The sequence below is a fragment of the Rhinatrema bivittatum genome, chromosome 14 (genome assembly GCF_901001135.1).
Source record: "Rhinatrema bivittatum chromosome 14, aRhiBiv1.1, whole genome shotgun sequence".
Classification (NCBI taxonomy): domain Eukaryota; kingdom Metazoa; phylum Chordata; class Amphibia; order Gymnophiona; family Rhinatrematidae; genus Rhinatrema; species Rhinatrema bivittatum.
In genome coordinates, this window is record NC_042628.1 from 8,003,228 (window position 1) to 8,030,348 (window position 27,121).

Here is a 27,121-nt window from a genome sequence, read left to right on the forward strand (position 1 = left end):
ACACGCCTGCAGGGGTCCCTCGCCTTCCTGCAGACCAGTGGAAAGCGTTTTTTTTCCTTTCAGCCTTCCAAGGCCCACAGAGCTTGACTCGGCCGCAGGTCCGCGTTGGAGGCCACAGCATTACCTGCCTGAATTGCTGCTCTGTTTTTCATTGCTGTGTTCCATGCTGGCACTTCGGACCCCCACAGCCGGGCTGTAATCCTTCCTGCCCCACTCTGCATCATTACAAGAGCCTATAGGACTGGCTTATGCTTGCCGATACCTTTAAAGCTTATTTATATATCATCCTGGGGTCAAGTGGTAGGACGATTCCTGATTTAAGCAGGATACTAATGGATTTTTAATGCTCATAATAGTGTGCCTCTGGCTTAGGTTTTGGTGGTGATAACAAATTGAAAAAATGTAAAGCGTGTGTGTTGTATCATGATTCTTAAGACATCTCACTGGGGAGATTTTTGATTTGGGGTTTATTATATTCCCACATGGTCATTCTGCCCTTCACATGGGTCTAGTGCTGAACCTTCACAAGAGTTTCGGGTCTCAGCAGTGCCAGAACATATACTTTGGGTTGGGTTTTTTTTTTATGAGGCTATTAGTGAGTCACCCCAAATGCAAAAATAAATAAATAAACAAATGTTTAAAGTGCTGGCAGTCAGGTCCAGGAAACAGACGCTCAGTTAACCGTGGCTGTGCGCAGGTTAGAAAACGGACAGCGATTAAATTCAACGTCCATTTTCTTAACCGGCTAACAAGGGGCTTGCAGTCGACCCTAGTGCCTCCTTGACAGTATGGTCTCTAATTTAAATATTGCATGGCACCCCCAGGAGAGGTGCCTGGGGGAGCGTGAAGAAAGCAAGTGCTGAACACTCCGCGCCTGCTTACCTGCATTTCTTTTGCATTGTTTCTAGTATACATTGTATTCTGCTAAAAGAGCATGGAAAAGGGGGTTAGATGGAATAGGTTTCTAATATGCCCCGGGGAGTGGGACATGGAGACTTTTTAAAAAAATTTTTGAAAATAAGATCCTTGTCCCTGGGCCGTTCAATGACTTCCAAGCGATATTTGCTATGTATAGAAAGACGCACTTTTTCATACATCGGGTACTACACAGTAAAACTGTTTTGAGAAGTCCAGTGTTTTGGAAACTGGCGACATTGGACAAGACCCCCTGTAAATCCCGGGTAACTGCAGGATAAGCTACCTGCTGCTGCTTCCCTCATAGAGCGCACCTTTTTCCTGCAGGCCCAGAGGAGCCGGGGTGGCACGTGGCTCCTCCCTAGACTTGCTCGTGCTCAGTTTCCTGTGTGACGTCATGGGGCTGGGGCAGGCGGCTCGTGCTCGGGGAAGGGGGCGCGCGCTGCCCAACCTAGGACGGCGAGGTGGGTTATCTTCGAGCCTGTGAGAGGGCTGTACAACCCTCCTGTTCCCCCTACTCCTCCCCTCCAGGAGTGTTTGCTGAGCTTAGGGGTCATGCATTATTTTTAAAGTGCCACCACCGGCCCTACATGTGATTCGTGCAACTTCCCCTTCTTGGAAACAAACCATGGACAAAAAGCAAGGTAGATGTTGCAATTTTACAACGTGCATGTGCACTGCTGGGGCACTTACTTGCTTTTACTGTGCGGTAGGCAGTTTGGTGATTTGCTACTTTTTTATTAAATTTTTTTTGCATAAATATTGACTGACAGCTTTTTCTTCACGTCGATTTTAGGTGTTGAGCAGTCTGCAGACTTTGGCCGAGCTGGTAAAATGCAAGGTACTGTCTGTGGCTACAATTACTCGTTTGCATTCCCAGCGGGACTTTTTTTTTAATTTTAAGAAATTGTGCATGACATATTTATTTTGCAGAAGGTGTTTGGAGGGGTGGATAAGTTTGAATTTGTTTTTCCTTTGCGAATGCAAGAGCTGTTTGCAAAGTGTTTCATTAATTTCTAGGCTAATGACCTTTTTAAGGTTTGCACTTGCAGGCAAATTCCTTTTGCTCTTCCTTGCAGATTTTGGCAATAGTCTAAGGGGACAGTCTGCAAAAAACCGGCTCTTCTGACACTGCGTGCACTTGGGTTTTTGACAGTTAGTTTTATAGCCTTGAGCAGGCTCTGGTGGAGAGACTTTTACACCAGCAGCTGAGTTGCAAGGAAAAGAACGTTATGCATGCAATGTTGCATGAGTTTTAAAGGAAACCTCGGCCATTCTTATTTCTCTGCTATGGAAACCCTTGGGCAGGTGGGTCGGGAGAAATATCAATCTGTCTAGGAAAGGATTCTGCAGGAATGTCGTATGCATGCTCTGTACCCCAGGACTAGCAATCCAAAGAAGGGATTCTTTTCGCTGGTTAAGATTGCGGAACCTTCTGCCAACAGAACAGGTGGTCATAGCTGCAACATGAAATAACCTTCAGATGTAAAGTAGACAAGTTATTGGAGGTTGAAAAGCTTTAGTGGCCAGACTCTAGGGGGAACTGTTGAGCCAGACACTTAATCTGATATGTTGGGCACAGAAGGAATTAAATGTTTTCACCGGAATTAAGAACTGGCTACAGATGCAAAGTGAAGTTTTGTATTCATCTATTTTTGGCCCTCCCTTGGATTATCACATACAGCTGTTAGGCAGTCCAGAAGGTTGGATTCGGTGAACATCTGGATTTCTTTTAGCTCAGCGAAGTAACTGGTCAGTTAAGTAAAGGATTTTGGTGTCTAGTTAATATTTTGTATAGGAGGCACGTGGAATATATGAAGGCTGTTGGGTTTTCTCTGCTAGAGGAACGTGACTGGCATCTGGTCAGAAAAATCAGAAGCGGAGGGTGGGCAGGACAGTATGTAACTGGGGTATATTCTCTGTGCTGGGACGTTAGGATTTATGGTGAGTTTTATTTGCCAATTGCCTGATATTGCAGTGTCCCATCTTATTGTCAACTGCATTAATCTTACACTGGAATGGCAGTTAATCAAATTTTATTTTAAAAAACAAAACATAAATTCAGGTAATGCAGAGCTCAAGATACGTTGTGTGTTTTTTGTCGTCGTCCCCAGAAGACAGAACTGAAAGAGGATCCCTGGTGTCTTTTCTCTAAAAGGTGTTGGCTCGAAATTTCTATTCTGTTTCTCAGTGTAAAAAAGCTACATTTCTCACCGCTTGGGCCAGCGAGAATGCACACGCTCACAGACCCTTGCCTGTCTGAATCTAGAGGGGTGACCCAGGAGCTTGACCGCAGCATGGCATGGATCACAGATTCCCTCTCCGGTTCCTCCCGGCTGGGGAATGAAGGATATAAATAGCAACTGGGGTGGGGAGGAAGAGAGACTTCCCGTGGCTAGAGGTGAAGGCGTCAAAGCTGCCTGGTGTCCTGCAGGAAAAGCTGCTATCTTGGGCTTTCAGAAAACATAAGATTTGGGGGATGCTTGTGTATGTCCTGGCTACCACCTATGGCTCTCCCTTTTTTTTTGTCTCCCGTGCCCTCGCAGCCCAAGCTGTCTGGCGTGAGAACGGAGTATGCGCTCTGCTGAGAGGGATACGGCAGCAGCACACATTGCTGATGGGAGTTGGCAGGAGGATGTCCTCCTGCTCCTGAGGTTTCCAACTGTTGGGTTGAAGGGGGATTTGGTTTTGAACATGGACACTTGTGTCCCACTTTACCCGGAGAGCTCGCCACCTCTCCTTTTTCCAAATGTTCCAAGTAAGGATTTTACCTAAAGGGAAAAATAGGACATGGGTGGCCGTCTCTTATTTTGGGGAGAGAGATGGAGTTTACTGGCCCTTGCGTGGGTTGTGAGCAACGGGTAAGGAGCGCAAGGTCCATCCAGTCTGGTGCGCTGTCGGACTCCACTACCAGCTTTCCCCTCGGTTCTGCACAACTGCCTGACTGGTGCTGGTGTTTTCCAGACGCGCCTCTTTTCAGTCTCCTCAAGCCCCTCGCACGCTTCAGCAGCTTCCAGAGAGAGAAAAGTCGGCCAAAGGCTTGGCAGGTCTGAGGGCTGCCTCTCTGCGTCCTCCGGTGCTGGGGATGCTTTCAGTCCTTCCATAGTTCTGTCGCCATTCTCCAACCCAACACGGTTGTCTTCAGCACTGACCCTTTTCAGTTGGCCTAACTGCAACCGGAAGAGGACTTGTTTCTTCGGCAGATGGTGGTTGACGTGGCCAAGGATTCTAGACTAGGTATTCCCCCGATTGCGCAGAAGTTGGGAATTGAGAGCTTTGCTGGCGTTGTGGAGATGTTCAGGATGAACCCCCTCCAGATGAATTCTTTGGATTTGTAGGACACTTACGCTGGAGTCTGTGGGGGACGGACGCACACTGCCAATCCAAGATGCTCTCCCTTTGGCCTCTCTGCGGCTCCCAGGGCGTTTACGGAACGTCTCGTGGTAGTGGCAGGACTGCTTCGTCGGCAGGGAATCCGTGCCCCCGTACCTGGATGATTGTTCGTGATGCCTCCATCTCTGTCAGTTCTGGATCCTCTTGAAGACCGCATGGCTCTTCCAGTCCCTCGGTTTCCCGATCGGTTTTTGCCAGGTAAAACCTGGTTCCATCTTAAAGAATTCAGTTCCTAGGCCTGGTTCAGGATAGAGCCCTTGTCACCGCTGATGGGCCTGCTGTGCTTTTTGGAAACATGGCTGCTGCTAGTGACTCATCCGCATATGCGGGGCTTTCAGTGGTGCCTTCACCGAAATCTAATCGGATCAGCACCTTTGGCCATTATCCCAGATCTAGGATGAGAGCCTCCCTGCAGTGGTAGATGAATCTTCGGATCTCATTGCGTTTTCCACTCTACCCGTGCTTTCGGCAAGGGGTGGGGGGCCCATACAAGAATGTGGTCCCCATTGGAGAGTCCTCTACAAATTGACCATCTGGAGTTGCAAGCCATCGGATATGCTCTAAGGCAGGTCCTGGAGTGCCACCAAAAGATCTGGTTTTCAGCATGTCCGCAATGAGTATTAGTCCTGGGGGAATTCTGTGCTACTGCGGAGTGCAGAATTTCTGTAGAATTTCCCCCTGCGCAGAAAATGGCAGAGGAGACCCTGGCATGCTGCGAATGGAGTGAGCTGTTCGCGGTGAAGATGAAGGCCCCAGCGTGCCTCGGGTCGCAGTCCACTCGTGGCAAAGATGAAGGTCCCAGTGAGCATGAATGTATGTAGGGAGGGGTGTGTATGTGTGAGGAGGGGAGGATGAGAGATGAGCAGGGGGGTGATCAGGGGGGTGTTTGAGTGTGGGTGCCAGAGAGAGGGAGCCTATATGAGGAGATTGTGAAGTAGTGTGTATGTGTGTGAGAGATTGGGAGCTCATGTGTATGTGAGGGTGCGAGCCTGTGTGAAGGGATTGTGTATGTGTGAAGGAGTGCGTGAGAGAGAGGAACATAGGTAGCCTGTGTGAGGATGTATGTGTGAGAGAGAAAGGGAGCTTATGTGGGTGAGTATGCAAGAGAGAGGGACCCTGTATGAGGGGATGTGTGTGTGTGCGAGCGAGGGAGCCTGTGTGTGGGTGCGCGTGTGTTTGTGCATGAGAGAGCGAGGGAGCCTGTGTGTGTGTGTGTGTGTGTGTGTGTGTGTATTAAGAGAGAGGGAGGGGCAAAAGGAGCCTGTGTGAGGGGCAGTACTGAGAACAAGGTCAAACTCTGGGACTGGCGATAGAGTGGAAGGGGTTGGGGCCTGAGAGGGCAAAGTGGCCAGGGGAGTAGGGAGAGTGAGAGGAAGGGACACTCTTTCAGTGAATTTCTAGGGAAATTCTGCTCAAAATATTTAAAATTTTGCATCTTTAAGTATTTTTTTTTTCTGTCTTAATTTAAAATGTAATTACTTAAGGACAGTCATGTAAACTGTTACTTTGACCAATATAAAGTTTGCAGAATTTTAAGTTTTTATGCTCCAGAATTTTAAATTTTTTGGCGCAGAATTCCCCCAGGCGTAGAATATGCAAGCGAGATTTGCACGTACTGCATGCGTTTGGCACCGTCTCCGTGCTTCAGTGTCTGTAGAGGGATCATTGTGTCACTTTTTGTACCAAGCACAATCTCCTCTGCTGATTTTGAAATTGATAGCAAATTTTTTTTTCTTCCCTTTATCTTCTCTAGATCCCAAAGGATCCCTGGAGTCACGTAAGCCAAGTAAGATCACAGCAAATAAAATTAAAAAAAAAACCCCAAATGTACCTGCAGATACTGTGGAAAGTTGAACCTTTAGTTGGGGGAGAGGTTTACACTAATTTTTTTTTTGGTTAGTTGGTGCTGGTAAGAAGTTATTTTGGGGAGCTGTGACAGTGTCACTGTTTGTAATGATTGCACAAGCCGTGTTTGCCGAGTGCTGGTGTTTCCTATCCTAGCACGTTAAAGCAGGATTCCTTGTTTCGCTGCTGCTGCATGCGAGGGCTGCAGAACGCTACAGAGACGGAGCCCTAGTGCCCATCTGCTGCACCTCTTTGAATTGCATTCGTCCTGACCTGCTGCACCTCTGGGTGGTGCATTCTGGGCTGGCGTTCAGTGGACTTTAAATAAATCGTACCTCGGGAGAGGGGTTCGAGGGCGGTGCGTTGGGATTACGAGACACTGTCGTGGGGACGAGTTGACCTTGGAGGAAGGGCACGGCACTGGGGTTGGCAGGGTTTGGTGGGGGCATCCGCTTCAGTCGCCAGCTGTTCCTGTGTACATTACCCTGGGCACGTGCCGTTGGGGGAGTGACGGGGTGGGGGGGGGGGGGGGGGGGAGAAGTGACGGGGAGGGAGGGAGGAGCAAGCGGGAGTTCCCTGAAGATCGAATCCTGGTCAGGGTGGCGGGAGATTCTGTCCCCAAGTCTTAAACTGCATTTCCTTATCAACAGGAAGCTCTGTGTACACTTGAGGCCCAGATGTTCAAAGCTTTTTTTTCCCCATACACTCCACATGGGAAAAACCTTTTACTACATCTGGCCCCTGGATTACCTCATGCTTTCTACATCCGAGAGAAGGGGGAACAGAATTCTGTTCGGTGGGAACTTGGAGCTGTTTTCACTCCACGTTCATCGGGCAGCGGTGCTGAGCAGACCCTTGACCCAACCAGGGGATGTTCCGTTTATTTCTTTTATTTATGTGTTGGTTTTATTCTATCATAAAACATTAAATGAAACACACAGTACAGGAGAAATAAAATTATAAACACCAAAGAGCTAAAATCCAATACAGTAATTCATTACAAAAAAAACAACAAATGAACAGAATAAGATCGTCAAAATAAACTCGGCCGTTATAAAATAAGTTTAAAAAAAAAATAAAAGTTTTGCTCACCTGAGATTTTGGATGTAAACTCCTCGTCTCAGCAAGTCTGGTGGCAGGACAGGCCCCCACAGTGCCTGGAGCGGGGTTGGAAGGCCTCGCGTTAGGCTGGCACTGATGCATGGGCTCTGAGAGACGTTCAGGGCCCGACTGGGACGCCCGCGTGCCCACCTTCTCTGGGGAGCACCCAGTCCTGGCAGGGTGAAACCGGAGGCCGGACCTTGTTGACTTTCAGTGTTGAGATCCCTTGGGACCCGCTGGCCAGCCTGGTGTTCGGGATATTCACGGTGATACAGGGATGAAAAATATTAAACAGGAAACCGGTCTCGTCGCTTAAACTCCATTTAACTGTATGATATATTAGCTGGAGTGTCGGGCAAAAACAAAACGCCGCTGCCACCACCTTTTTAAAAAGCATTTGGGGAAGATTTTTTTTTTTTGTGGATTTTTTTTCTAATTCTGCTGTGATTTGGCTACTGAGGGGAAGCAAGGCAGGAAATTGGAGGGCTGAGCCCCATATGAGGGGGGGGGAGGCAGAGGGGGGAGGCACAGCCTGGTTCATCAGTGTGCTGCTTGTCCCAGAGCTTGCGATGGTAATGTGGTCCTGGAGGCTGAGCCGCAGAGCCCGGGCTGGCAGCCGCTCTTCAACTCTCTGTGCTGTGTGAGCCTGGATGGGCCTCTTCGGCTCGCTGTGCTATGTGAGCCTGGATGGGCCTCTTCAGCTCTCTGTGCTGTATTCACGCTTTACAGATAGTGAGCCTGGATGGGCCTCTTCAGCTGTCTGTGCTGTATTCACGCTTTACAGATAGCGAGCCTGGATGGGCCTCTCTGGCTCTCTGTGCTGTATTCACGCTTTACAGATAGCGAGCCTGGATGGGCCTCTTCAGCTGTCTGTGCTGTATTCACGCTTTACAGATAGTGAGCCTGGATGGGCCTCTTCGGCTATCTGTGCTGTATTCACGCTTTACAGATAGCGAGCCTGGATGGGCCTCTCTGGCTCTCTGGGTTGTATTCACGCTTTACAGATAGTGAGCCTGGATGGGCCTCTTCGGCTCTCTGTGCTGCATTCACACTTTACAGATAGCGAGCCTGGATGGGCCTCTTTGGCTCTCTGTGCTATGTGAGCCTGGATGGGCCTCTTTGGCTCGCTGGGTTGTATTCACGCTTTACAGATAGTGAGCCTGGATAGGCCTCTTCGGCTCTCCGTGCTGTATTCACGCTTTGTGTGCCGGTGCGACGAGGATCTGATGACAGTCTGCCCGGCGTTCTTCCCTGCTCCCAGGTCCAGTTTCTTCACCTTCCCAGTTCAGAGTAGCCCTGTAGGTGGAACTGTTTTTTTCCAGGAACAGAGAAACAAAGGTAGAGCACAGAAAGCTGATGCGTGGCCACGTGAAGGAGGTTTAATATCCCAGGAGGCACCTCTATATAGTACAAGGTGGGCCTGTGAAAACCTGAGAAGGGCAGTGCATGTTTGAACAAGACCAGCTTTAAAGTGACAGCGCTGGGCACGTGGTGGCGTGAAGCTTTGCCAGTTCTGCGATCCTCGCCGTGAGCAGGAGGCTTCCAGTTCGGCTCATTAGGGGGCTCGCCGTGAGAAAGGGGTGACCGTTCCCTGCCACCCACTTAACGTTTTATGTTTATTTCTTTCAGGGAAAAAGAAAAAGCCAGACCTGAGAATAAAATGTGACCCCGTCAAGACGCCAGCGTCCAACACAGCGTAAGTGACCGTGAAGGAACTTTTCCCGTCAGGAAAATGCAGGCTGCAAACCGGGGGTGGGCACCCCTTTTGGTTAGAGGGGGCCATATTGGGTGGTGCCCTGGGCTTGGGGGGGAGAACCTGGAGCACTGTGGAGGCTTCTCAGAGCGACTGTGGAGGAAGCAGCTGCCGCCGCATCTCCGCCCGCTTTACCACCTCTGCCATAAACCGTCAGTCACAGCTTTACTCCTTTCTGCCTTCCCCCCACAGACCTCCCAGGAACCTGGACTCCAGGGCCTTTATTACAATAGGAGATAAGGTAAGGCTGAGGAGCTTTGCTCATTGAGTTTGTTTGTGTTTTATCCGCCCTCATGGGGAACCTGGGGCAGGGGCTTTAATGGCCCCTGGCAGCTCAGGCAAGGGAGAGGCTGAGGCTGTTTCTCCTCAGCCAGGGCTGGTGCTGGGGGCTCCTGTGCTTTCAGTGACTGCCCCCCCTCTCGCCAGGGGTGCGGCCTCCTGCAGGCCTGCGACTCTGTCCTTTGGGATTGGGGGTGAACATGATTTTCTTTTGACTCCTTTCTACTCCCCCTCATGCCCCCCCTCCCCCCCAAAAAAACCTGTTTATTTCATAATTTGTAAGAATCATGGTGAGGGGTGCTCGGCCTGGCTGCAGCGTGGCGTGTGGTGATTCTGGGGAGGGGGCTGCCTGGCCTGGCTGGAGCGTGGCGAGTGGTGATTCTGGGGAGGGGGCTGCCTGGCTGGAGCGTGGCGTGTGGTGATTCTGGGGAGGGGGCTGCCTGGCTGGAGCGTGGCGTGTGGTGATTCTGGGGAGGGGGCTGCCTGGCTGGAGCGTGGCGAGTGGTGATTCTGGGGAGGGGGCTGCCTGGCTGGAGCGTGGCGTGTGGTGATTCTGGGGAGGGGGCTGCCTGGCTGTAGCGTGGCGTGTGGTGATTCTGGGGAGGGGGCTGCCTGGCCTGGCTGGAGCGTGGCGTGTGGTGATTCTGGGGAGGGGGCTGCCTGGCCTGGCTGGAGCGTGGCGTGTGGTGATTCTGGGGAGGGGGCTGCCTGGCTGTAGCGTGGCGAGTGGTGATTCTGGGGAGGGGGCTGCCTGGCTGGAGCGTGGCGTGTGGTGATTCTGGGGAGGGGGCTGCCTGGCCTGGCTGGAGCGTGGCGTGTGGTGATTCTGGGGGGTGCTCAGCCTGGCTGGAGCGTGGCGTGTGGTGATTCTGGGGAGGGGGCTGCCTGGCTGGAGCGTGGCGTGTGGTGATTCTGGGGAGGGGGCTGCCTGGCTGGAGCGTGGCGTGTGGTGATTCTGGGGAGGGGGGCTGCCTGGCCTGGCTGGAGCGTGGCGTGTGGTGATTCTGGGGGGTGCTCAGCCTGGCTGGAGCGTGGCGTGTGGTGATTCTGGGGAGGGGGCTGCCTGGCTGGAGCGTGGCGTGTGGTGATTCTGGGGAGGGGGCTGCCTGGCCTGGCTGGAGCGTGGCGTGTGGTGATTCTGGGGAGGGGGGTGCCTGGCCTGGCTGGAGCGTGGCGTGTGGGTGATTCTGGGGAGGGGGCTGCCTGGCCTGGCTGGAGCGTGGCGTGTGGTGATTCTGGGGAGGGGGGTGCTCAGCCTGGCTGGAGCGTGGCGTGTGGTGATTCTGGGGGGTGCTCAGCCTGGCTGGAGCGTGGCGTGTGGTGATTCTGGGGAGGGGGCTGCCTGGCCTGGCTGTCGCGTGGCGTGTGGTGATTCTGGGGAGGGGGCTGCCTGGCCTGGCTGTAGCGTGGCGTGTGGTGATTCTTGGGAGGGGGCTGCTTGGCCTGGCTGTCGCGTGGCACGTGTTGGTTTTGTGTAGTTGTTTCCTGGCCTTTATTACAGGATTGCTTAGTGACCTGATGAAAAACACAGACTGGAAACTGCTGCCAAGTTCATCCTCTGGGAATACTGGAAGGGTTGGCTCCGGGCTAAGTATAGCAGCTTTCCTCTCTGGGCCCGGGACGTATATTCAGCTGCTCACTGTGCAGGAAAGGCAGTTGGGCTGAATTGTATCATGAGCAGACCCGGCCTCCGAGTACAGTGTGGGACGGGGGCTTTTCCTGCCCGTACCCTTCAAGGGAGCCATTTGATTAATTCTTACATTGTATTCTTGCATTCTGAGGTTTAGTCCCTTCTGTATTGTATGTAACTGTCAGGAGTTGCCTGGGTCTAGAGGAAAACTTCTCTCTTTGCTCCATGCATGCACCGTAACACGAGCGGCACGGACCTGTGTGTCGCTCGTTCTCTCTCTTTCCTGCCTTTGCTCCATGCATATAGGGAAAAATAACCCATGCAGAAGTTACAGAATGTTAGGTTCCATATTAGGAGTTAATACCCAGGAAAGAGATCTAGCGTCATAGTGGATAACACATTGAAATTGTCGGCTCAGTGTGCTGAGGAAGTCAAAAAAGCAAACAGAATGTTGGGAATTATTAGGAAGGGAATGGGGAATAAAACGTAAAATGTCATAATGCCTCTGTATCGCTCCATGGTGAGACCGCACCTTGAGTACTGTCTACAATTCTGGTCACCGCATCTCAAAGATACAGCTGAACTGGAGAAAGTGCAGAGAAGGGTGACCTATGAGGAAAGGTTAAAGAAGTTAGGGCTGTTCATTTTAGAGAAGAAATGACTGAGGGGGGATATGATAGAAGTCTACAAAATCATGAAAGGACTTGAACAAGTTAATGTAAATCGGTTATTTACTCTCTCGGATAACTTCATGAAGTTAGCAAGTAGCTCATTTAAAACAAAGAACATTCTTTTTCACTCAGCGCATAGTTAAGCTCTGGAATTCATTGCCTGAGGATGTGGTTACAGCAGTTAGTGTAACTGGGTTTAAAAAAGGTATGGATAAGTTCCTAGAGGATAAATCCATAAACAGTGATGACAGTAATTACTAAGCAATAGCAGCTTGTGATCTGTCTAATGTTTGGGTACTTGTGATCTGGTTTGGCCTTGCTGGATCTGATGGGTCTGACCCAGGATGACACCATCTTCTGTTCTTCTGTACAGTATGTTCTTGTTTTTTGAAACCTGTTAAACCTCTGGCACGGATCTGCATAATAAGGCTGCCCCGGGCAATCTGTAGAGCCTGGGAGCTTCTCAGTATGCGGTTGGAACCTTTTTGTTTTTTGGTTCACCTGCTGCCCCTGGGGGGATCGGCTCGTGCTGGGCAAGCAGGGTCCGGAGGCTTGGGCGCGGGGCCTCAGCTGGGGCTGCTGTGTTTTGGGTTCACCTCCTTCCAGGAGAGCTGCATGAGTCATTGCCTTCTGCGTTATCTCACTGCTAGCAAGGGGTTGAAGCAAAGGGATCCGCGCCACCTGCCAGGAAGTGGCGCCCGTTAATCGTCCCTCAGAACAGGAACTGCTGTGAATGCTTGTGAGATATATACGTTAACACGTGTTTCAGTTTCGGTCTTAAAGGGCGGAGGGGCACTGACCCCCCCCCCCCCAAATTCCTCCAGATGATTATTAGATCACAACGACCCCACTGCTCTGTTGTTCCTTTCAGCAGAGTTCCCCGCCCCCCCTCCAGGTGTCACTGACGCAGCGCTTGGTTCTCCTTCGGGCTCAGCGGTTTGGGGTGGGTTTTGTTTTTTGTTTGGTGCGGGTAACCCTCTCACCCTGGAGCAGTTTGATATCCTCCTCCTCTCCTTGCTTTTCCCCTCCCAGAACTTTGAAGTGGAGGCGGACGACCTGGTGACCCTTTCGGAGCTGGGCCGAGGAGCCTACGGGGTGGTGGAGAAGGTGCGGCACGCCCAGAGCGGGACCATCATGGCAGTGAAGGTAAACGGGAGAAGGCGTCCGGGCTGCTTCTCTATACCGCTGCCGCTGCTTAAAAAGGGGGGCCCAGTGCCCTTAACTTTTATAAACGCAGTAAAATACATCAGTGTAGCACGAAACTGCAAGTGGAAATAACTAAAAACCCTTAATGTCACCGAACGCCATCCCTGCCCTTACTTAGGGAGTGACGCAGCGTTGCGAATCGAGAAAAGAGTGCGCCTGCCTGGGTTAAACCAGGCCTAAGCTCCCAGGTGAAGCTTGGGATGGCGTTGGGGGGAAGGAAGCGGATTGCCTGGAGACCGTCCTTGGGGCAGGGGGTGCGAGCGAGTGGGGGGGTGGTGGTGCTGGGCCCGTCAGCGTGGCTCCGCGGTGCAGTCCGATGCCCGCTTCGGGGGCCTCATGGCTTGCAGGTGCTTGTCCCTGGAGGGCTCCCGTCTGTCGGGGGCCACACGGTGGTGACCTCGGGTGAGGAACAAGGCTAAGACACCCCCCCCCCCCCCCCCGAGTGGAAGTGGGACGGCCGAGCACGATGGGTCTTCTTGTCCTCTTAAACCCGGAGCGGGATGTGGAGGAGCTCTGCCTCTGAAAGTGCGGCGCTGTCTCTTTTTAACGTTTCCTTCCGCTTTCCTCGCTCAGAGAATCCGAGCGACGGTGAACACTCAGGAACAGAAACGGCTCCTCATGGACCTGGACATCTCCATGAGGACGGTTGATTGCTTCTACACTGTGACTTTCTACGGGGCCTTGTTCAGAGAGGTGAGTCCTAAAGCGGGCAGTGCTGGGATCGCTTAATTTGGGCGGGTGGGAAGGGGTAGGGGGATGCAGGCAGTGCATTCAGCTCTTCCCCTCTCGCCCCTTTCCTGCGCAGTGGGGGTGGGGGGAAGCGCTGGCATGGCGGAGGAGAGAGGATGGGTGTAAGGCCGCTGTTTGGTGAGGCCGCGTGCCCTCTTGCTCTTTGTTTTTACGGCGAGGGCTGCTCAGAGGCCCGATCCTGTGCTGTTAAAAGTGTGCGAGCCGGAGACTGAGCCGTTCCAGACACCACCAGCCGCATGGAAGTCCAGGAGGGGGGGCAGAGCCACCACCGCAGGGTCTGGGAGTCTGCGCACCTTAACGAGCTGCTGCTGCCGCCGTGATCAGACCTGAAACTGGCTCCGTGTGTGTGCATGGCCATTCCCCCCCCCCCCCCCCCAGTTAATCTGTGGCATTCAGCTGAGGTTTTAATCGCCCTTCAGTGAACAAATCCCTGCCCTCTGGAATAGGTCTCTGGTGTATTTTGCCTTCCTCTTGCCGAGTGCCGTGTGAGGGTGGGAGCTGTGGGACATCTGACGGGTGTCGAGGCTCAGACCCAGGCACTGTGCGAGCGGGGTTCCTACAAGCAGTGCAGCTAAAGGTTTCCCAAGGTAACTCCTCTGTCGCAGGCCGGTGCAGTAAAACGCGTGTAAAACCTGCGCTGGAATCCAGCGCGCAGGGAACGTACGTTTGTTAACTCCTGAGGCAGTAAAGCTAATGCTATGCGGTTCTGTACCGTAATACTCGGCAGGATGCATTTCTAACTGCACAAAAGTATTAGAACTGGTGCTTGCCGGTTGGGCAGCAGGTTGCACGGTAGCTGCTAAGTGCATCTCAGTTTATAAATTCCTTTCCGTTTGCCTTAGGGTGATGTGTGGATCTGCATGGAGCTGATGGACACCTCCCTGGATAAATTCTACAAGAAAGTGCTGGAGAAGGGGAAGACGATCCCCGAGGACATCCTGGGCAAGATTGCTGTATCTGTAAGTGGCAGTGGCTTTCCCAGCGCCGTCTCTGTGGCAGGGATGCTGTGTGCTCGGAGGCTTGCTTGGGGTCTCCTCGGGGAGCAAAGACACTGAGCTTTCCCTGGATAAAGTGAACATTGGCACTCGGCGTTGCACTGGAGGTTGTTGGTTAAAGACAGAGTTGCATCCTCTGTGTACGGACGGCAAGGAGCAAGGTCGTGTTGGAGGATTCTGTTTAATGTATAACATTGTGGAGTCCCCGCCTTAAATAAGCCCAATTCTGAACTTTTATGCTCCTGACAGTATTTACAACAAAAAAACCAATAAATTTCCTAGCGTGTAGCCAGATGGACTCAGGACCAGAGGGGTCACTGCAGGATTATGTGTACTGTGACCTCCGCTTGCTCCGTCTGCCGGCAGGGGAGCACGTAACCCCCCTAGTCCTGAGCCCTTCTGCCTTCACTAAGGAAAACGAAATTTATCGGGTAAGCCATTTCTCCAAAAGAAGACCGGTCAGACTCGGACATTTTCTTTTCTACTCGCTTCTCAGTCAGTGGCCTTAGTGCCTGCTGTCCGTGCCTGCGAGCAGGACAGTGCGTCCGAGCTGCTTTGCTGAAACGGCAGTGTGTCGCCCGGTACCGCCTCACCAGTTGTGCGTTTCCCTCCCTGCCAGGTCGTGAAGGCGCTGGAGCACTTGCACAGCAAGCTGTCCGTGATACACAGAGGTAAGGGCTGCGCTCTGCGGGACGCGGAGCCGAGCTCCATTAGCTTGCTTTTAAGAACTGTGATAAGGAAATGGTGGTGGGGGGTGAGCCCAGCTGTCCTAAGAGGGCACATATTTGCACACCTGCTTGGTGCCTGGGTGCTAACCTCCAGAAGAAATCCTGAGGGCTGACAGCTTGACCATTCGCCCGCTTCCGTTTTCATCTTCCCCCGAGCCCTGTCTGTAGTCCTTCCTTGCCGGGAAGGTATTTCACGCTTTGTTGTGTCGCACGCTGCTTCGAGCAGTAATCGTACTGCAGGAGCGGTTTATGAAGTTTCAATTAGGTTTCGGCCTCCCTCGCCGTGCAGCCTCGGAGGGATCCTGGTGGTGGCGAGATGGGGGGGGGGGGGGGAGATTCTTCTCTGCGGCCCGGGCTCGCCTTCCCGCTGTCGAGTATATTTCTTCTTCTCCTGCCATAACTTCACCTGCGCTTTCCCCTTTCAACCCTGTCAGATGTGAAGCCCTCGAACGTGCTCATCAACAAGGAGGGTCACGTGAAGATGTGCGACTTCGGCATCAGCGGCTACCTGGTGGATTCGGTTGCTAAGACGCTGGATGCGGGCTGTAAGCCCTACATGGCTGTAAGTGGAGGTGCCCTGCCTAGGGGCCTGGGTCGCGGGACGTGGGCTCTTGTACCGCTCGCTGCTGGGCTTGCTGGCCGTGTTTGGAAGAATCGGGGGGCGTGCGTGGGTGAAAAGCCCAATAAATGCCCGTGGAATAAATAACTTGAAGACTCTTTAGCTTCTGCTGCTGGTCCCCTGTGCAGACGGCTGTGGCCCTTTCCCTGTGCAGACGGCTGTGGCCCTTTCCCTGTGCAGACGGCTGTGGCCCTTTCCCTGTGCAGACGGCTGTGGCCCTTTCCCTGTGCAGACGGCTGTGGCATTTTATAACGAGGGCAGATAAGGGGAAGAGGGAAGGGTGCGTCTTCACTCTCTTTGACTTTGCTTTTCATTAGCCAGTAATCTTTTCAATAACTTTTTTTTAAATATTGCAGCCTGAGAGGATAAACCCAGAGCTAAACCAGAAGGGATATAACGTGAAGTCGGATGTCTGGAGCCTGGGGATCACGATGGTAATGCAGACGCATGTGCTGTACAAACAGATTACCCGACCTCCCCCCCCCCCCCCCCCGGGTGTACGGAGCTTCCATCGCGATTTAAGACTTTTTTTCGTGGGGTTTCCTTCTGAACCTCTCTCCTTGTCTGGATTGCTGTGGGGTCCAGCGAGCGCGTCTGGACAAGATACCTGCCCCTGCCGTAATCTGGCCACCGGGGCTGGGCCCATCCTGTCCCGTGATCTGCACGCGGATAGTGGCAGCTGAGCGAGGGAGGAGGGGAGACTGCAGCACTGCTTAATGTGCCCCCCTGAAACACTGCTGTGAAGCCGTTGCAGGCTGTGCCCGCTACGAGAGCGAGGCCTTGAATTCCTGACGCCTGGGAAGCACTTAATATAATTCATAAAGCTAAGGGGGGCACTGCACTTCTGAGCTGCCCCACTCCTCTTCCGTGTAACCAGCACGGCCCTGGGTGCAAAACGCAGCGGTGGGAGTGAGCGGGAGCTGGGCCTCCGGGTGCACATGGACTGCAGGAATGCATTTATCTTGCTAAAAGCGTTGCCAGAATTGTTCGTGGGTTGTTTTTTTTTTCCATTTCTTGCTGAGCGGCATGAAGATTTTTATTTTTATTTTTTAACTTTCTTTCCTGCTCTGTGCCCAGCTCGAGATGGCCATCCTGCGCTTTCCTTACGAGTCTTGGGGAACCCCCTTCCAGCAGCTGAAGCAGGTGGTGGAGGAGCCGTCGCCGCAGCTCCCGGCCGACCGATTCTCCAAGGAGTTTGTGGATTTCACGGCCCAGTGGTGAGTGCTGGGACCTTGTCTCGCTCAGCTAGGGGCAGTGGGATAAAGACCAAAGAATGGGGGTGGGGGTGGGGGTGCAGGTCGACCCTTGCTCTGGATCTTATGCCCGGTGAGGGACGTGGCTGGGACGTGTGAAGCTTCTGCACGGAGGGGTTTGGCCTTCTACTTCTCTCCCCAGCCTTACTGTGTAAATACCAGGATCCGATTCACCTCAGAATAAGACCCAAGTTACAAAAAATATAACCAGAATGTTTCTGCTTTTTTAGCTTGAGGAAGAACCCAGCCGAGAGAATGAGTTACCTGGAGCTCATGGTGAGTACGTGACAAGACCTGCGGGGAAAATCTCTGAGCTGGCAAAAAATACAGCAGAGCCGACGAACGCCTGAGAGCAGTGCTGTACTCTTGAGTAAGGGGGAGGGGGCTGTGAATAACCTGGGCAGGTGGGCGAGCCCCCAGCTCCGCGGAAGAGTTCCTGGTTTTGAGCTTGGAAGGCTGCGGGTTCAAATCCAGAGAATTGACCCCAGTTGAAAAAAAATTACAGGCTGTGGCACTGCAGAGCACGCAGCGAGCGTGGCTCCTTTACGTGGAGCTCATGGTCCTTGGACGGAGGTGGAAGATCAGGGCCTAAGATTCTGGAGACCCCTCCCCTCCCCCCCCCCCTATTTGCAGGCAGGATGTTTGGGAATTGTTTGGAAAGTGCAGAGAGAGGGGGGGACGGAGGTCAGGGCTGCTCAGCTTGGAGAAGAGCTGACCGAGAGGGCTTATGACGGAGGGAGCGCTAGGGGGAGAGGGGACGCAGATTTTTAACAGAATGGAGGTGGTTTCTTATTTCAGCCCCTGCCCACGTAAGCTGTGGGAATTTGTAGCCGAGTTTTTAAAAAGGGTTTTCTGAAGGGGGAAGTCGGTGCTTTAATTATTAGCCAGATGGATGCGGGAGTGAGCTCCGTGGAACAGATTTTCCTCTCGGGGTCTTCCAGCTGTTGCCATGTTCCCTGGATGGGCTGCTGGGTTCCAAGGCCCTCTGATCAGGCCCGTGAGGATCTCGCCGTGGTTTCAGACCTTCTTAAAAGCGAAATGTTAAGACGCCACGAGTTCTTGACAGCCATTTGTTTATGGACTGTTGCTGGGTGTGTTCTGGCTTTTAATCCCATCGCAGTTTAGTGACAGCCCTGGAAGCCCAGCGCAGACGTCCTCCTGGCTCCTAGAGCTGACCTGCCCTGGAACAGGTTTTCGGGCGCTTCCTGCGGCTTTGCAGACTTCATTTTTGGTGGTTTTGGTTCAGGGTCTTGATTTCATGATCCCCAAGATTTATCCGTTTTAAAAAGTGTCAATGTTGGTGGAAGGCTATTTTGATTTTTGTTTTTGTTCTGCTTTTAATTCACAGGAGCATCCGTTCTTCGCTCTGCACAGCACCAAAGAAACTGACGCTGCCTCCTTTGTGAAGGAGATTCTTGGAGATGACGCCATTTGATGCACCCTCCCCCCTGACCCCCTCCCCTCCCGTTTTTGCTGGACTGTAGCACCACCTTCCAGCACTGGTTCTTTTGGGCTTTTTTTTTTGTGCAGTGCACACAAAAACCAGAAAGGAACTTTGGCGAAGGATAAAAGCATAAGTACAGATCTGCATAAGTGCAGATCCCCCCCCCTCCGCCCCCTGAGAAATTAGGTAATTTGTTAGCAGAGCCGGGGATAAGGGTTTGGCGTCAGCCACGTCTCTAAGGCACGGTGAAAGAATTTAAAACCCGGACAGGCGTTGTTTTCTGCCGGGCTTTAGTGTGCGTTTCCTGTAAAACTGTCCCTGATAACGCGGCGCCGTCTGCACGCGCTCCTCCTGCTCGCTGTTACCCAGAGCCGTTTGGCCGGGGCTCCCGGGAGAAGGCCCTGCGACGGCCCCTGTACGTGAGCTGCGCAGGGGGGAGAGCAAGTGGTAACTGGGCACGGTAGCCGTCTTCACATTTTAAACGTGTATATAATTTCTGAGGAACTGTTTTAGCTGATTGGGGGTTGTGGGGCCGTTGTTTTGTAATCTGGTTGTGTGCAGGAGCCCCCCCCATGAATGAAGTGGGGTAGCTGTGAAGTTTCTACGCGGTTACCTCTTTGTGTGCTCCTGCATTTCCAGTTCTGTAGGTTGAAAATTGCTGAAATCTCTTGTATCTGGAGAGCGGATGCAGTTCTTGCTGTAATTCGTGTTAACTGTTGCACTGGCCACTCACAGAATGAATTGCGTTGCCAGTGCAGTTTTTTTGTTTTTTTTTTTGTTTTAAATCCAGAGGTGAGGCCTCTGGCAGCGGGAGGGTTAGAACTGAATTGTACAGCCAGCCAGAAGGGGGGAGCAAGTAGAGATGCTGGGGGTAGTTAATCGGAGCCGGTCTGTTGCCTCCCTCTTTCCTGTCTTCCTGGTTGATTTTTGGAAATACTGCAGTGCAAGACGGACAGACAGACTGAGCTGAAAATCACAGCTTGGGTGAGACGTAACCTCATGGCCCCTGAAACAAGAGAGGCAGTGAGATAAGATCATGGGATCGCGGCGTGGATCGGATTGCCTTTGTTTCTCCCCTAGCAGAAGGGCAATGCCGGGGCCTAGCTCGGGGCGGTGCCGCGTGCTTCCATGGGGCTGGGGAGGTAGGCACCGGGAAGCAGGGAGCAGCACTTCATGGAGGGATTCAGGGCCCTGGTCTGTGACCCTGGCTGAGGGCTGCAGTGACTGGGCTGTAGCATGGGGAGGGAGAGAGACACTGGGCAGTGCAAAGGAAGGCTCCTGGTGCCAGATCCAGCCTTGGTTCTGATTTGAGCTGGGAGGTGCAAGACACAGACCCATTGCTGGTGTGAAGTGTAAATGGTGCAGAAAACTCTGGACAGGATGGCTTTGTTTTAAGCCTTCTGGATTATTTTTCCAGTGGTTTTATTGGCCCTCGTGTGGTCGTACACTGTGTCACCCTGTTGTGATCTCCCATGTCGCCACTGCCACTGGTAGCTCAGGGTTTTCAGCCTTTACAGTGCTGCAGTAAAACGTCTTGTCTTCCCCCTGCCAGCCCAGCCTCTCCCACTCCCTCCCCCCAAACAAATGTTGGGTTGTTTTTAATGTATCTGTATTCTTTTCTGTGGTGGTTGGTTCTTTTGTTTTCCTGGTTTGCTTTTCGGATGTCCATTTTTTTTTTCCTCCTGGATGGAAACGCGAGTGCACGTGCTGGCATCGTAGGACTGGTGCCACGGATGGAAACGCGAGCGCACGTGCTGGCATCGTAGGGCTGGTGCCACGGATGGAAACGCGAGCGCACGTGCTGGCATCGTGGGACTGGTGCCACGGATGGAAACGCGAGCGCACGTGCTGGCATCGTAGGGCTGGTGCCACGGATGGAAACGCGAGCGCACGTGCTGGCATCGTAGGGCTGGTGCCACGGATGGAAACGCGAGCGCACGTGCTGGTGCCACGGATGCGAACGGATGCTGAAGAGACCTCGAGACGCGGGGTTGCTGCTCGGAAGCTGCGAAGCTCTGCAACGCTGGGGGGGGGGGGAAGAGAGAGGGGGGGTCCCTCCTGGAGGACTAATAAAATGCCAGCTGGGTTTACGTCTCACTCGCACCTTGTGCCCGCTCCTCCGGGGCTGCTGACACGTGAATCGCTGCGCTGGTGGCGAGGACGGCTCTCTGCAGGGAAGTGTGTGTGTGTGTGAGTGACCTAGTTAGCCGGTCTTTTTGTTTTCAATAAAGAGAACTTTTTTGTAAAATTTTGGAATCTGTGGCTTTTATTTTTGTAATTATTGACTTAATTGGAGAGCTTAATGTGGTTCAGGAATCCTATTCCAAACCTTTCCTGGCAGCCTTTGGTGTAGCTGTGGTGAGCTTCAAACAAATGAATATATTGAGGATGGGTCATCGAAGGGAAGAGTGTTCCAGGTAAGCGAGGTTTGGAATAGCCAATTACCTGAAGCGGCGTCCGTGGAGGCGTTTACAAATGACTCGCCAGCGAGGGACACACGGCGTGTGAGGCGGCCATCACTTGGCTTTGTACTTCCTAAGTGAGACTGGAAAGGTTCACGCCAAGGAGAAACCCAACATTTCCAAAGACATTTTTTACCTTGACTGCTAACCTGGCTAACGCTTTATTTAGAAACAGGAGGGCAGGAATAGATCATCTGTCCAATTTATCTACAACTCCCATCCCTCCCTCAGAGAGCCCCTGTATCTGTCCCACACTTTCTTCAATTCAGATACCATGTTTTGCCTCCACTACTCTCTCTCTAAAGATATTTCCTTAGATTACTCTTGAATCTCCCCTCTTTCACCCTCAACCCATGAATCATTTCGGTTGAAAAGGGCTCACCTCCCGTGCATGGAAACCTGCCCGACGCTTGTCTGCAGCTGCCAGCATTAGCTAGCGGAGGCTGGGAGTACAACTGGTGCTTTTGGACAGTGCATGCTATCTGCAGCCACTAGTGACCAGCTACCCCTCTCCTCCCCAGGAGGAGAAATCAACTTATGATGCAGCCTGGCCCTTACTCTTGCAAATCTACTGCTTGTCCCAGGTTGCCTAAGGTAATGTGGACACCTGGAGCCATGCCTACACCTCGCCCCCTCCCAGGGGAGATAGACGTTGGAGTCATGGATTGAAGGCTTCATAAAATTCAGACCTCCCCCTAGGTCCATGTGTCGCCTAGACAGCGAGCATGGCGCACGTGGACTCCCTTTAGGTGGCCAGTACACCCCCAGTGGCTTATACATTTGTAAGCCTGGGGTCTCGCCCCCTCCTAACGCTTTCATGTCTCCCCCTCCTTGATCATGGTTTTTATAGTTCTTTGTGCTGTGGATTCATGTTGTCGTGGCTGGCGGAGCACCCAAGTAATGGAAGAGAGCTTTAGTATTGGGAGCCTCTGGTGAGGTGATGCCTTGTGGATATTTAGCTCCTCGCTGGCTGTGGTGGGCGCCTGAGGTTAAACCGGCCTGCAGGTCGTGCGACCTGGGGGTGGTCGGGCTACCAGGGCTGGTTTGGAGATGGCTTCATTAGGTGCAGTTGCATTATGTTATTTGTCTGGGGTGCTGAATTGGAATAATAGCTGCGGCATTTGACCTCCCAAACACTTGTGTAGTCATTTACTGCGGCTGGGAGAGGAGGGGAGCGGGTTGGATGCTGGTTCCAGGGTGTCTGTATTATGTTGGCAAGAGACCCTGGACTTACACCTTCATGGTAAAATGCACTGGTCTCTTTCTCCACCCTGTGTCTTATACTAGAGAAACTGACCTTGACCTCTGGCTGGGTTTTTATTATTTTTTTTTGTAGAGTGGATCTTCAGAATGAAACTTGAAAGGGGCAGGTTCAGATCAAATGTATTTGCTCATTACCAGCCTAATTACCATCAAGCTACTGCACACAGCAAATGTTTGCCCTTTAGACCCAACAGGACTGATTTTAACAGTGATGCTGCTTGGCCGAAATCTTTTGAAAAATGGCTTATTCTCCCCCGTCTGTTTGGATCTTGTTTGTGTCTGTGGTGGATGGTGCATGTGCAGCCAATACGCTAGTAAAGCAGATAATGGCGCGGTATCGTTGGCGTGCAGCTGGGCCCCACCAGTGGAAGTGGGAACTACACCACGGCCATTGACGGGTGGGGAGCAGCAATGGGGGAAACTGATGTACAGGTCGGGGCCTCTCTCTACAGGGCCGAAGGTCATAACAGCCTGCATTTGTGACAGGCCTATTTATTTATTTATTAGCATTTATTCATAATTTTTAGCTGGAAAGCTATTGCCCAAAGCGAAATGTTTGCCCATGATACATATAATATACTAGTGGAAAGTGTCCGGTGTTGCTTGGGCAGTCTGGGCTGTAACAGCCTGTCTGTGTGTGGGAGCGTGAGAGAGGGGTTCTTAGCATATTAGCAATCATTACTGGGCATTGTTTGGCTTGTCTGGTCAGTATCAGCTGCTGCGTGTCTGTGCCCTGCACAGGGTCGTGAGTGTGTGCGTGCAGTGGTGCTGTATACACAAAGCGTGTTGTCTTTCACAGTACACTTCTGCTCTTCTGGGTGCCACCTGCTGGTCACAGACGGACAATGTGAGTGAGTGACTGACATGCATACAAAGCACTTGGCCACTGCATGGTATAGAGTGACCAACGGGTGTTTAAATAATTCATAGACTACTTAGCCTATGTTCAAAGCGGTTTATATAAATCAAAACAAAAATCTAAAACTTCTGATATGATCATTACATTACACACAATCTATATCACCCCAGTTTGCTTAAGTGCTCAAAATGGTCAAAAGTCAATTTAAACAAACAATTTCTTAAATAGCTTTGTACATGATGTTAACCTCCGTTGTTCAAGAAGACTGTTCCAGCAACCTGGCTGTGCGATGGAAAAGGTCTGATTTTTGTCAACGTGAGACAAGCAGTAGCTGGGATGGGAGAGGCCAGAGTGTGGGCTGTGGATTGTACATTTTCAATAATAATAATGTGCAAATCCAAGGATAGTGGGCAAAGTTTGTTCTAAATATTTGTTAGCTAGCTTCTTTTCAGTGAACTAATTGCACAGTATGCTGGCAAAAGCAAGCAATAGCCGATGCATGCTGCTGGCGGGGGAATGGATGGAAGATGCAGAGAGCAAACCTTTTTCACTAAAGGAGAAAGAAGGGAAATAAAGTATGGAGCCAGCAGAGCATTCAGTTTACATTTAATACAATTATTGGATCCAGTCCATATCTGGACCTACACTAGAATCAAATCTACATTAGAGAGGCTTCAGCCTGGGTCTGCTCAACATTTTTGTAAGCGATTTATTGTAGTCCCAGCTAGGGAAAGGTTTGTCTTTTTGCTGATTGATAACAAAATCTGCAACGGGGTAGACGACATGGAAGGTGTGGTGTGTAAAACAGGAGGCTTCTAGTGAAGCTTGCAGGATTGGTCTTGAGTCTTGCTAAAGAATTGTCATGTATTTGGGTTTTAAAAACCCAAGGGAGTGGTCCAATGTATGGAGTGAAGTTCTGTACACAAAAGAAGAGGGATCTGCAAGGTAAATCTTATCTGATCTTAAGGTGAAGGAAGTGATGGCAAAAGCCAGAAGGATGCTTGGGTGGATAAGGAGAGGAATAGCCAGCAAGTACATGGAGGTGATATTGCCTCTCTGTCTTTGCTGAGTAACGTATAATGCTGCAGACCACACCTTCAAAAGGATATAAACGAGTTGGAGTTGGGCGGAGGGTGGTCACTAAAATGGTCTGAGCCCTTTAAAAGTCTAAACCTCTATACTAGAGGAAAGGAGAGATACTGTATGATAGAGACATTTAAATATCTCCAAAGATTAAATGCACGGAAAGCAGGTCGCCATGCAAAGGAGGCTCGAAGAGAGGGATCATAGGGAATAGGTTAAAAGGGGTAGTTTATATAAATATATATTTTTTAATGGAGAGGGTGGTAGATGTATGGCAGTGCTAGGGATGGGGGACAGTGGCATGGTTAAAGACAGCCCTGGGCTAAGCCCGGAGCAGCTCTGCAGGACAGGAAGGGATTATAAAGCTGAGCAGGAGCTGAGGATGGCCGTCATGTTCTGTGTTTCTAGTACCCCATGTTCCCTGCATCATCCACAATGTGGATGGTACCTTGTGGAGCTGCAGGCTGCTGCACGGTCCCCAGCGTTAGATCCAATTTTAAAGATCAGCACCAGGGGGCAGCAGAGTGCTACCATGCTGCACTCTCCATGTTCCCTCCCCGCTCCTCTGTTTATAACCAATTTGCCCTGGAAAAGCTTGTTTGTATTTACAATCTTTTACCCAAGCTTCTATTTCATAACAAAACACAGTTGAAGCTTTAAGTGGTGTTTAATGCAGGAATCTGGCTCATAATTGTGTTTAGCCCAGGAGGGCTTTTGATGAGTGCTCAAGTCATGTTGATGGCCTGAGATTACGTTCCAGCTGCCTAAAAATAACTTGTTACAAACAAACCAAACTCCACCGCTAATATCCTATGAAAATAAACAATTCCTACATCCCCCAGAAGGGCTTCTTAATGCAACCTTACCAGCCCTCTGGAGCCTCTGAACCAGGCCCACGACTGGCTCTGTCTTCTCCCAGGGATGCCCAGGACGAGGCAGCAGGATCTTGGTTCTGTCCCCTTCCCTCCTCATCTGGTGCTGTCTTCGCTGGAAAGGGGCCAGTTGTGCAAAATTGTTCCACTGGGCTTACTTCTCATGCAAAAGCAAGGTCCTCGTTTGATTTTGCTTGACTCCTGGCACCCACCTCGCCAGGCTCTCAGCCTGCAAACGTGTGACTGTTTGCCAGGTTATCTTCTCTTCTTGCTGGAGAAGGCCCATTGCCTCGGTGCTGCCCTAGTGAAACGTGAGATCATGTCAAAGTTAAGTCTTGTTCGCTGTGCTGGCTGAGTATCGGCGCTCCATATGAGAAGCGATTCGCAGCCTTTATTGGTTAAAAGCATGCAGCATGCAGGACTTTCAGGAGCAGCTTTACTTGCAACAGTTCTGCAGGCATCACCTGGCCTGTTATGTGACTGGTTCATGCTGAGCGGGCAGTGCACTTTCACAGCAGAGGACTATGGACCCACTACATCTCCTGCGTATGAGGTAATTGGAGAAGCTGTTTAGACCATGGGCTGCTGTAAAAGTCTTGAGGAACTGGCAGATGGGCAGCTTTCAGAATCTCAAAAATAACTCTAACCTTGAATCTACAGAAGGCGTGTGTTACCAGTGTACTGAAGGGCGTTTCCCATTTTATCCTACTATCAGGTCGATCCAGTAAAGTTCAGTTGAAGATTTCTCGTCTGTAACGAGCTCGCTGCGCACAATTCGGACGCGTAAGGCAAACCAGCGATACAGTCTCCAATTTTGCGCATCCGTAGTGCTTCTTAAAACAGACGCGTAACCCTTCCCGCACCCGGCATGTAAATGAACGAATTAGCTGTATAATGAAGGAATTAGCTATTCCCCTCCGATACCGTAAGGCGCGCTCAGGTTCTCTCATTAGTAACGCACTGTTTTGCCGCGGCCGTAACGTGTTAGTTTACCGCCCCCCCCCCTAGTAGGAGTTAGGACTGTGAGTCTAGTAATAAATCCATCGACACCGCTTAAGATACTCAAAAACAATAAAACACAATTTAAAAAAAAAGCGATACAGAGATGATCAAGAAAATGTAATGATGTGGGACACATAAAACCTGTCAGAAGAAAAAATAAAAAATTTTAAATACCTGTCGGAGGGCCGCGTGGGTCCAGGCGGCCGGCGTGGGTCCAGGCGGCGGGAGCCGGGTGGTCGCGTGTTAAGTCTAGGCCGCGGGCGGGCGCCTGTTCTGGGCGGCAGCGGCGGCGGGGGGACACGCGTTAGTTCGAGACGGCCGGCGGGCGGTCGCGTGTTAAATCTAGGCCGGGTCCGCACAGGCGCGCATTCACTGCCGGTGGGGGCTGCCTCTCCCGGCAGCCCCCACCGGCAGTGAATGAATGAATGGCGCCTGTGCGACCCCTGCGATTGGGCGCTCAAGGCGTGACGTCACGGCATGTGACTGCCTTGAGCGCCGAATCGCAGGGGTCGCACAGGCGCGCATTCATTCACTGCCGGTGGGGGCTGCCGGGAGAGGCAGCCCCCACCGGCAGTGAATGAATTCATTCATCCAGGCGGAGGAGCCGGCTGCTTTCGCCACCGGCTCCTCCGCCTGGATGAATGAATGCGCGCCTGTGCGACCCCTGCGATTCGGCGCTCAAGGCGTGACGTCACGGCATGTGACTGCCTTGAGCGCCGAATCGCAGGGGTCGCACAGGCGCGCATTCATTCACTGCCGGTGGGGGCTGCCGGGAGAGGCAGCCCCCACCGGCAGTGAATGAATTCATTCATCCAGGCGGAGGAGCCGGCTGCTTTCGCCACCGGCTCCTCCGCCTGGATGAATGAATTCATTCACTGCCGGGAGAGGCAGCCCCCACCGGCAGTGAATGCGCGCCTGTGCGGACCTGGCCTAGATTTAACACGCGACCACCCGCCGGCCGTCTCGAACTAACGCGTGTCCCCCCGCCGCCGCTGCCG

At 52.0% G+C, this 27,121-nt stretch overlaps 1 protein-coding gene across 6 annotated transcripts in view; it reads left to right on the forward strand.

Annotated features, from left to right (window-relative positions):
• MAP2K3 (mitogen-activated protein kinase kinase 3) overlaps nucleotides 1-20,830 on the forward strand; it is a 32,999-nt gene extending 12,169 nt beyond the window's left edge. For 2 of the 6 annotated variants that reach the window (XM_029576474.1, XM_029576478.1), the window contains 13 exons: nucleotides 1,712-1,756; nucleotides 6,062-6,094; nucleotides 8,884-8,950; nucleotides 9,200-9,248; nucleotides 12,620-12,733; nucleotides 13,367-13,486; nucleotides 14,386-14,502; nucleotides 15,158-15,209; nucleotides 15,701-15,828; nucleotides 16,242-16,319; nucleotides 16,963-17,102; nucleotides 17,369-17,414; nucleotides 18,487-20,830. In XM_029576474.1, coding sequence (XP_029432334.1) covers nucleotides 1,712-1,756; nucleotides 6,062-6,094; nucleotides 8,884-8,950; nucleotides 9,200-9,248; nucleotides 12,620-12,733; nucleotides 13,367-13,486; nucleotides 14,386-14,502; nucleotides 15,158-15,209; nucleotides 15,701-15,828; nucleotides 16,242-16,319; nucleotides 16,963-17,102; nucleotides 17,369-17,414; nucleotides 18,487-18,573 — 1,076 coding nt within the window. In that variant the 3' untranslated portion in view covers nucleotides 18,574-20,830. Of the gene's footprint in view, nucleotides 1-1,345; nucleotides 1,560-1,711; nucleotides 1,757-6,061; nucleotides 6,095-8,883; nucleotides 8,951-9,199; nucleotides 9,249-12,619; nucleotides 12,734-13,366; nucleotides 13,487-14,385; nucleotides 14,503-15,157; nucleotides 15,210-15,700; nucleotides 15,829-16,241; nucleotides 16,320-16,962; nucleotides 17,103-17,368; nucleotides 17,415-18,486 lie in introns of those variants that run through there. The other 4 variants (XM_029576473.1, XM_029576476.1, XM_029576475.1 and 1 more) reach the window with 3 other exon arrangements.
• The last annotated feature ends 6,291 nt before the right edge of the window (nucleotides 20,831-27,121 follow it).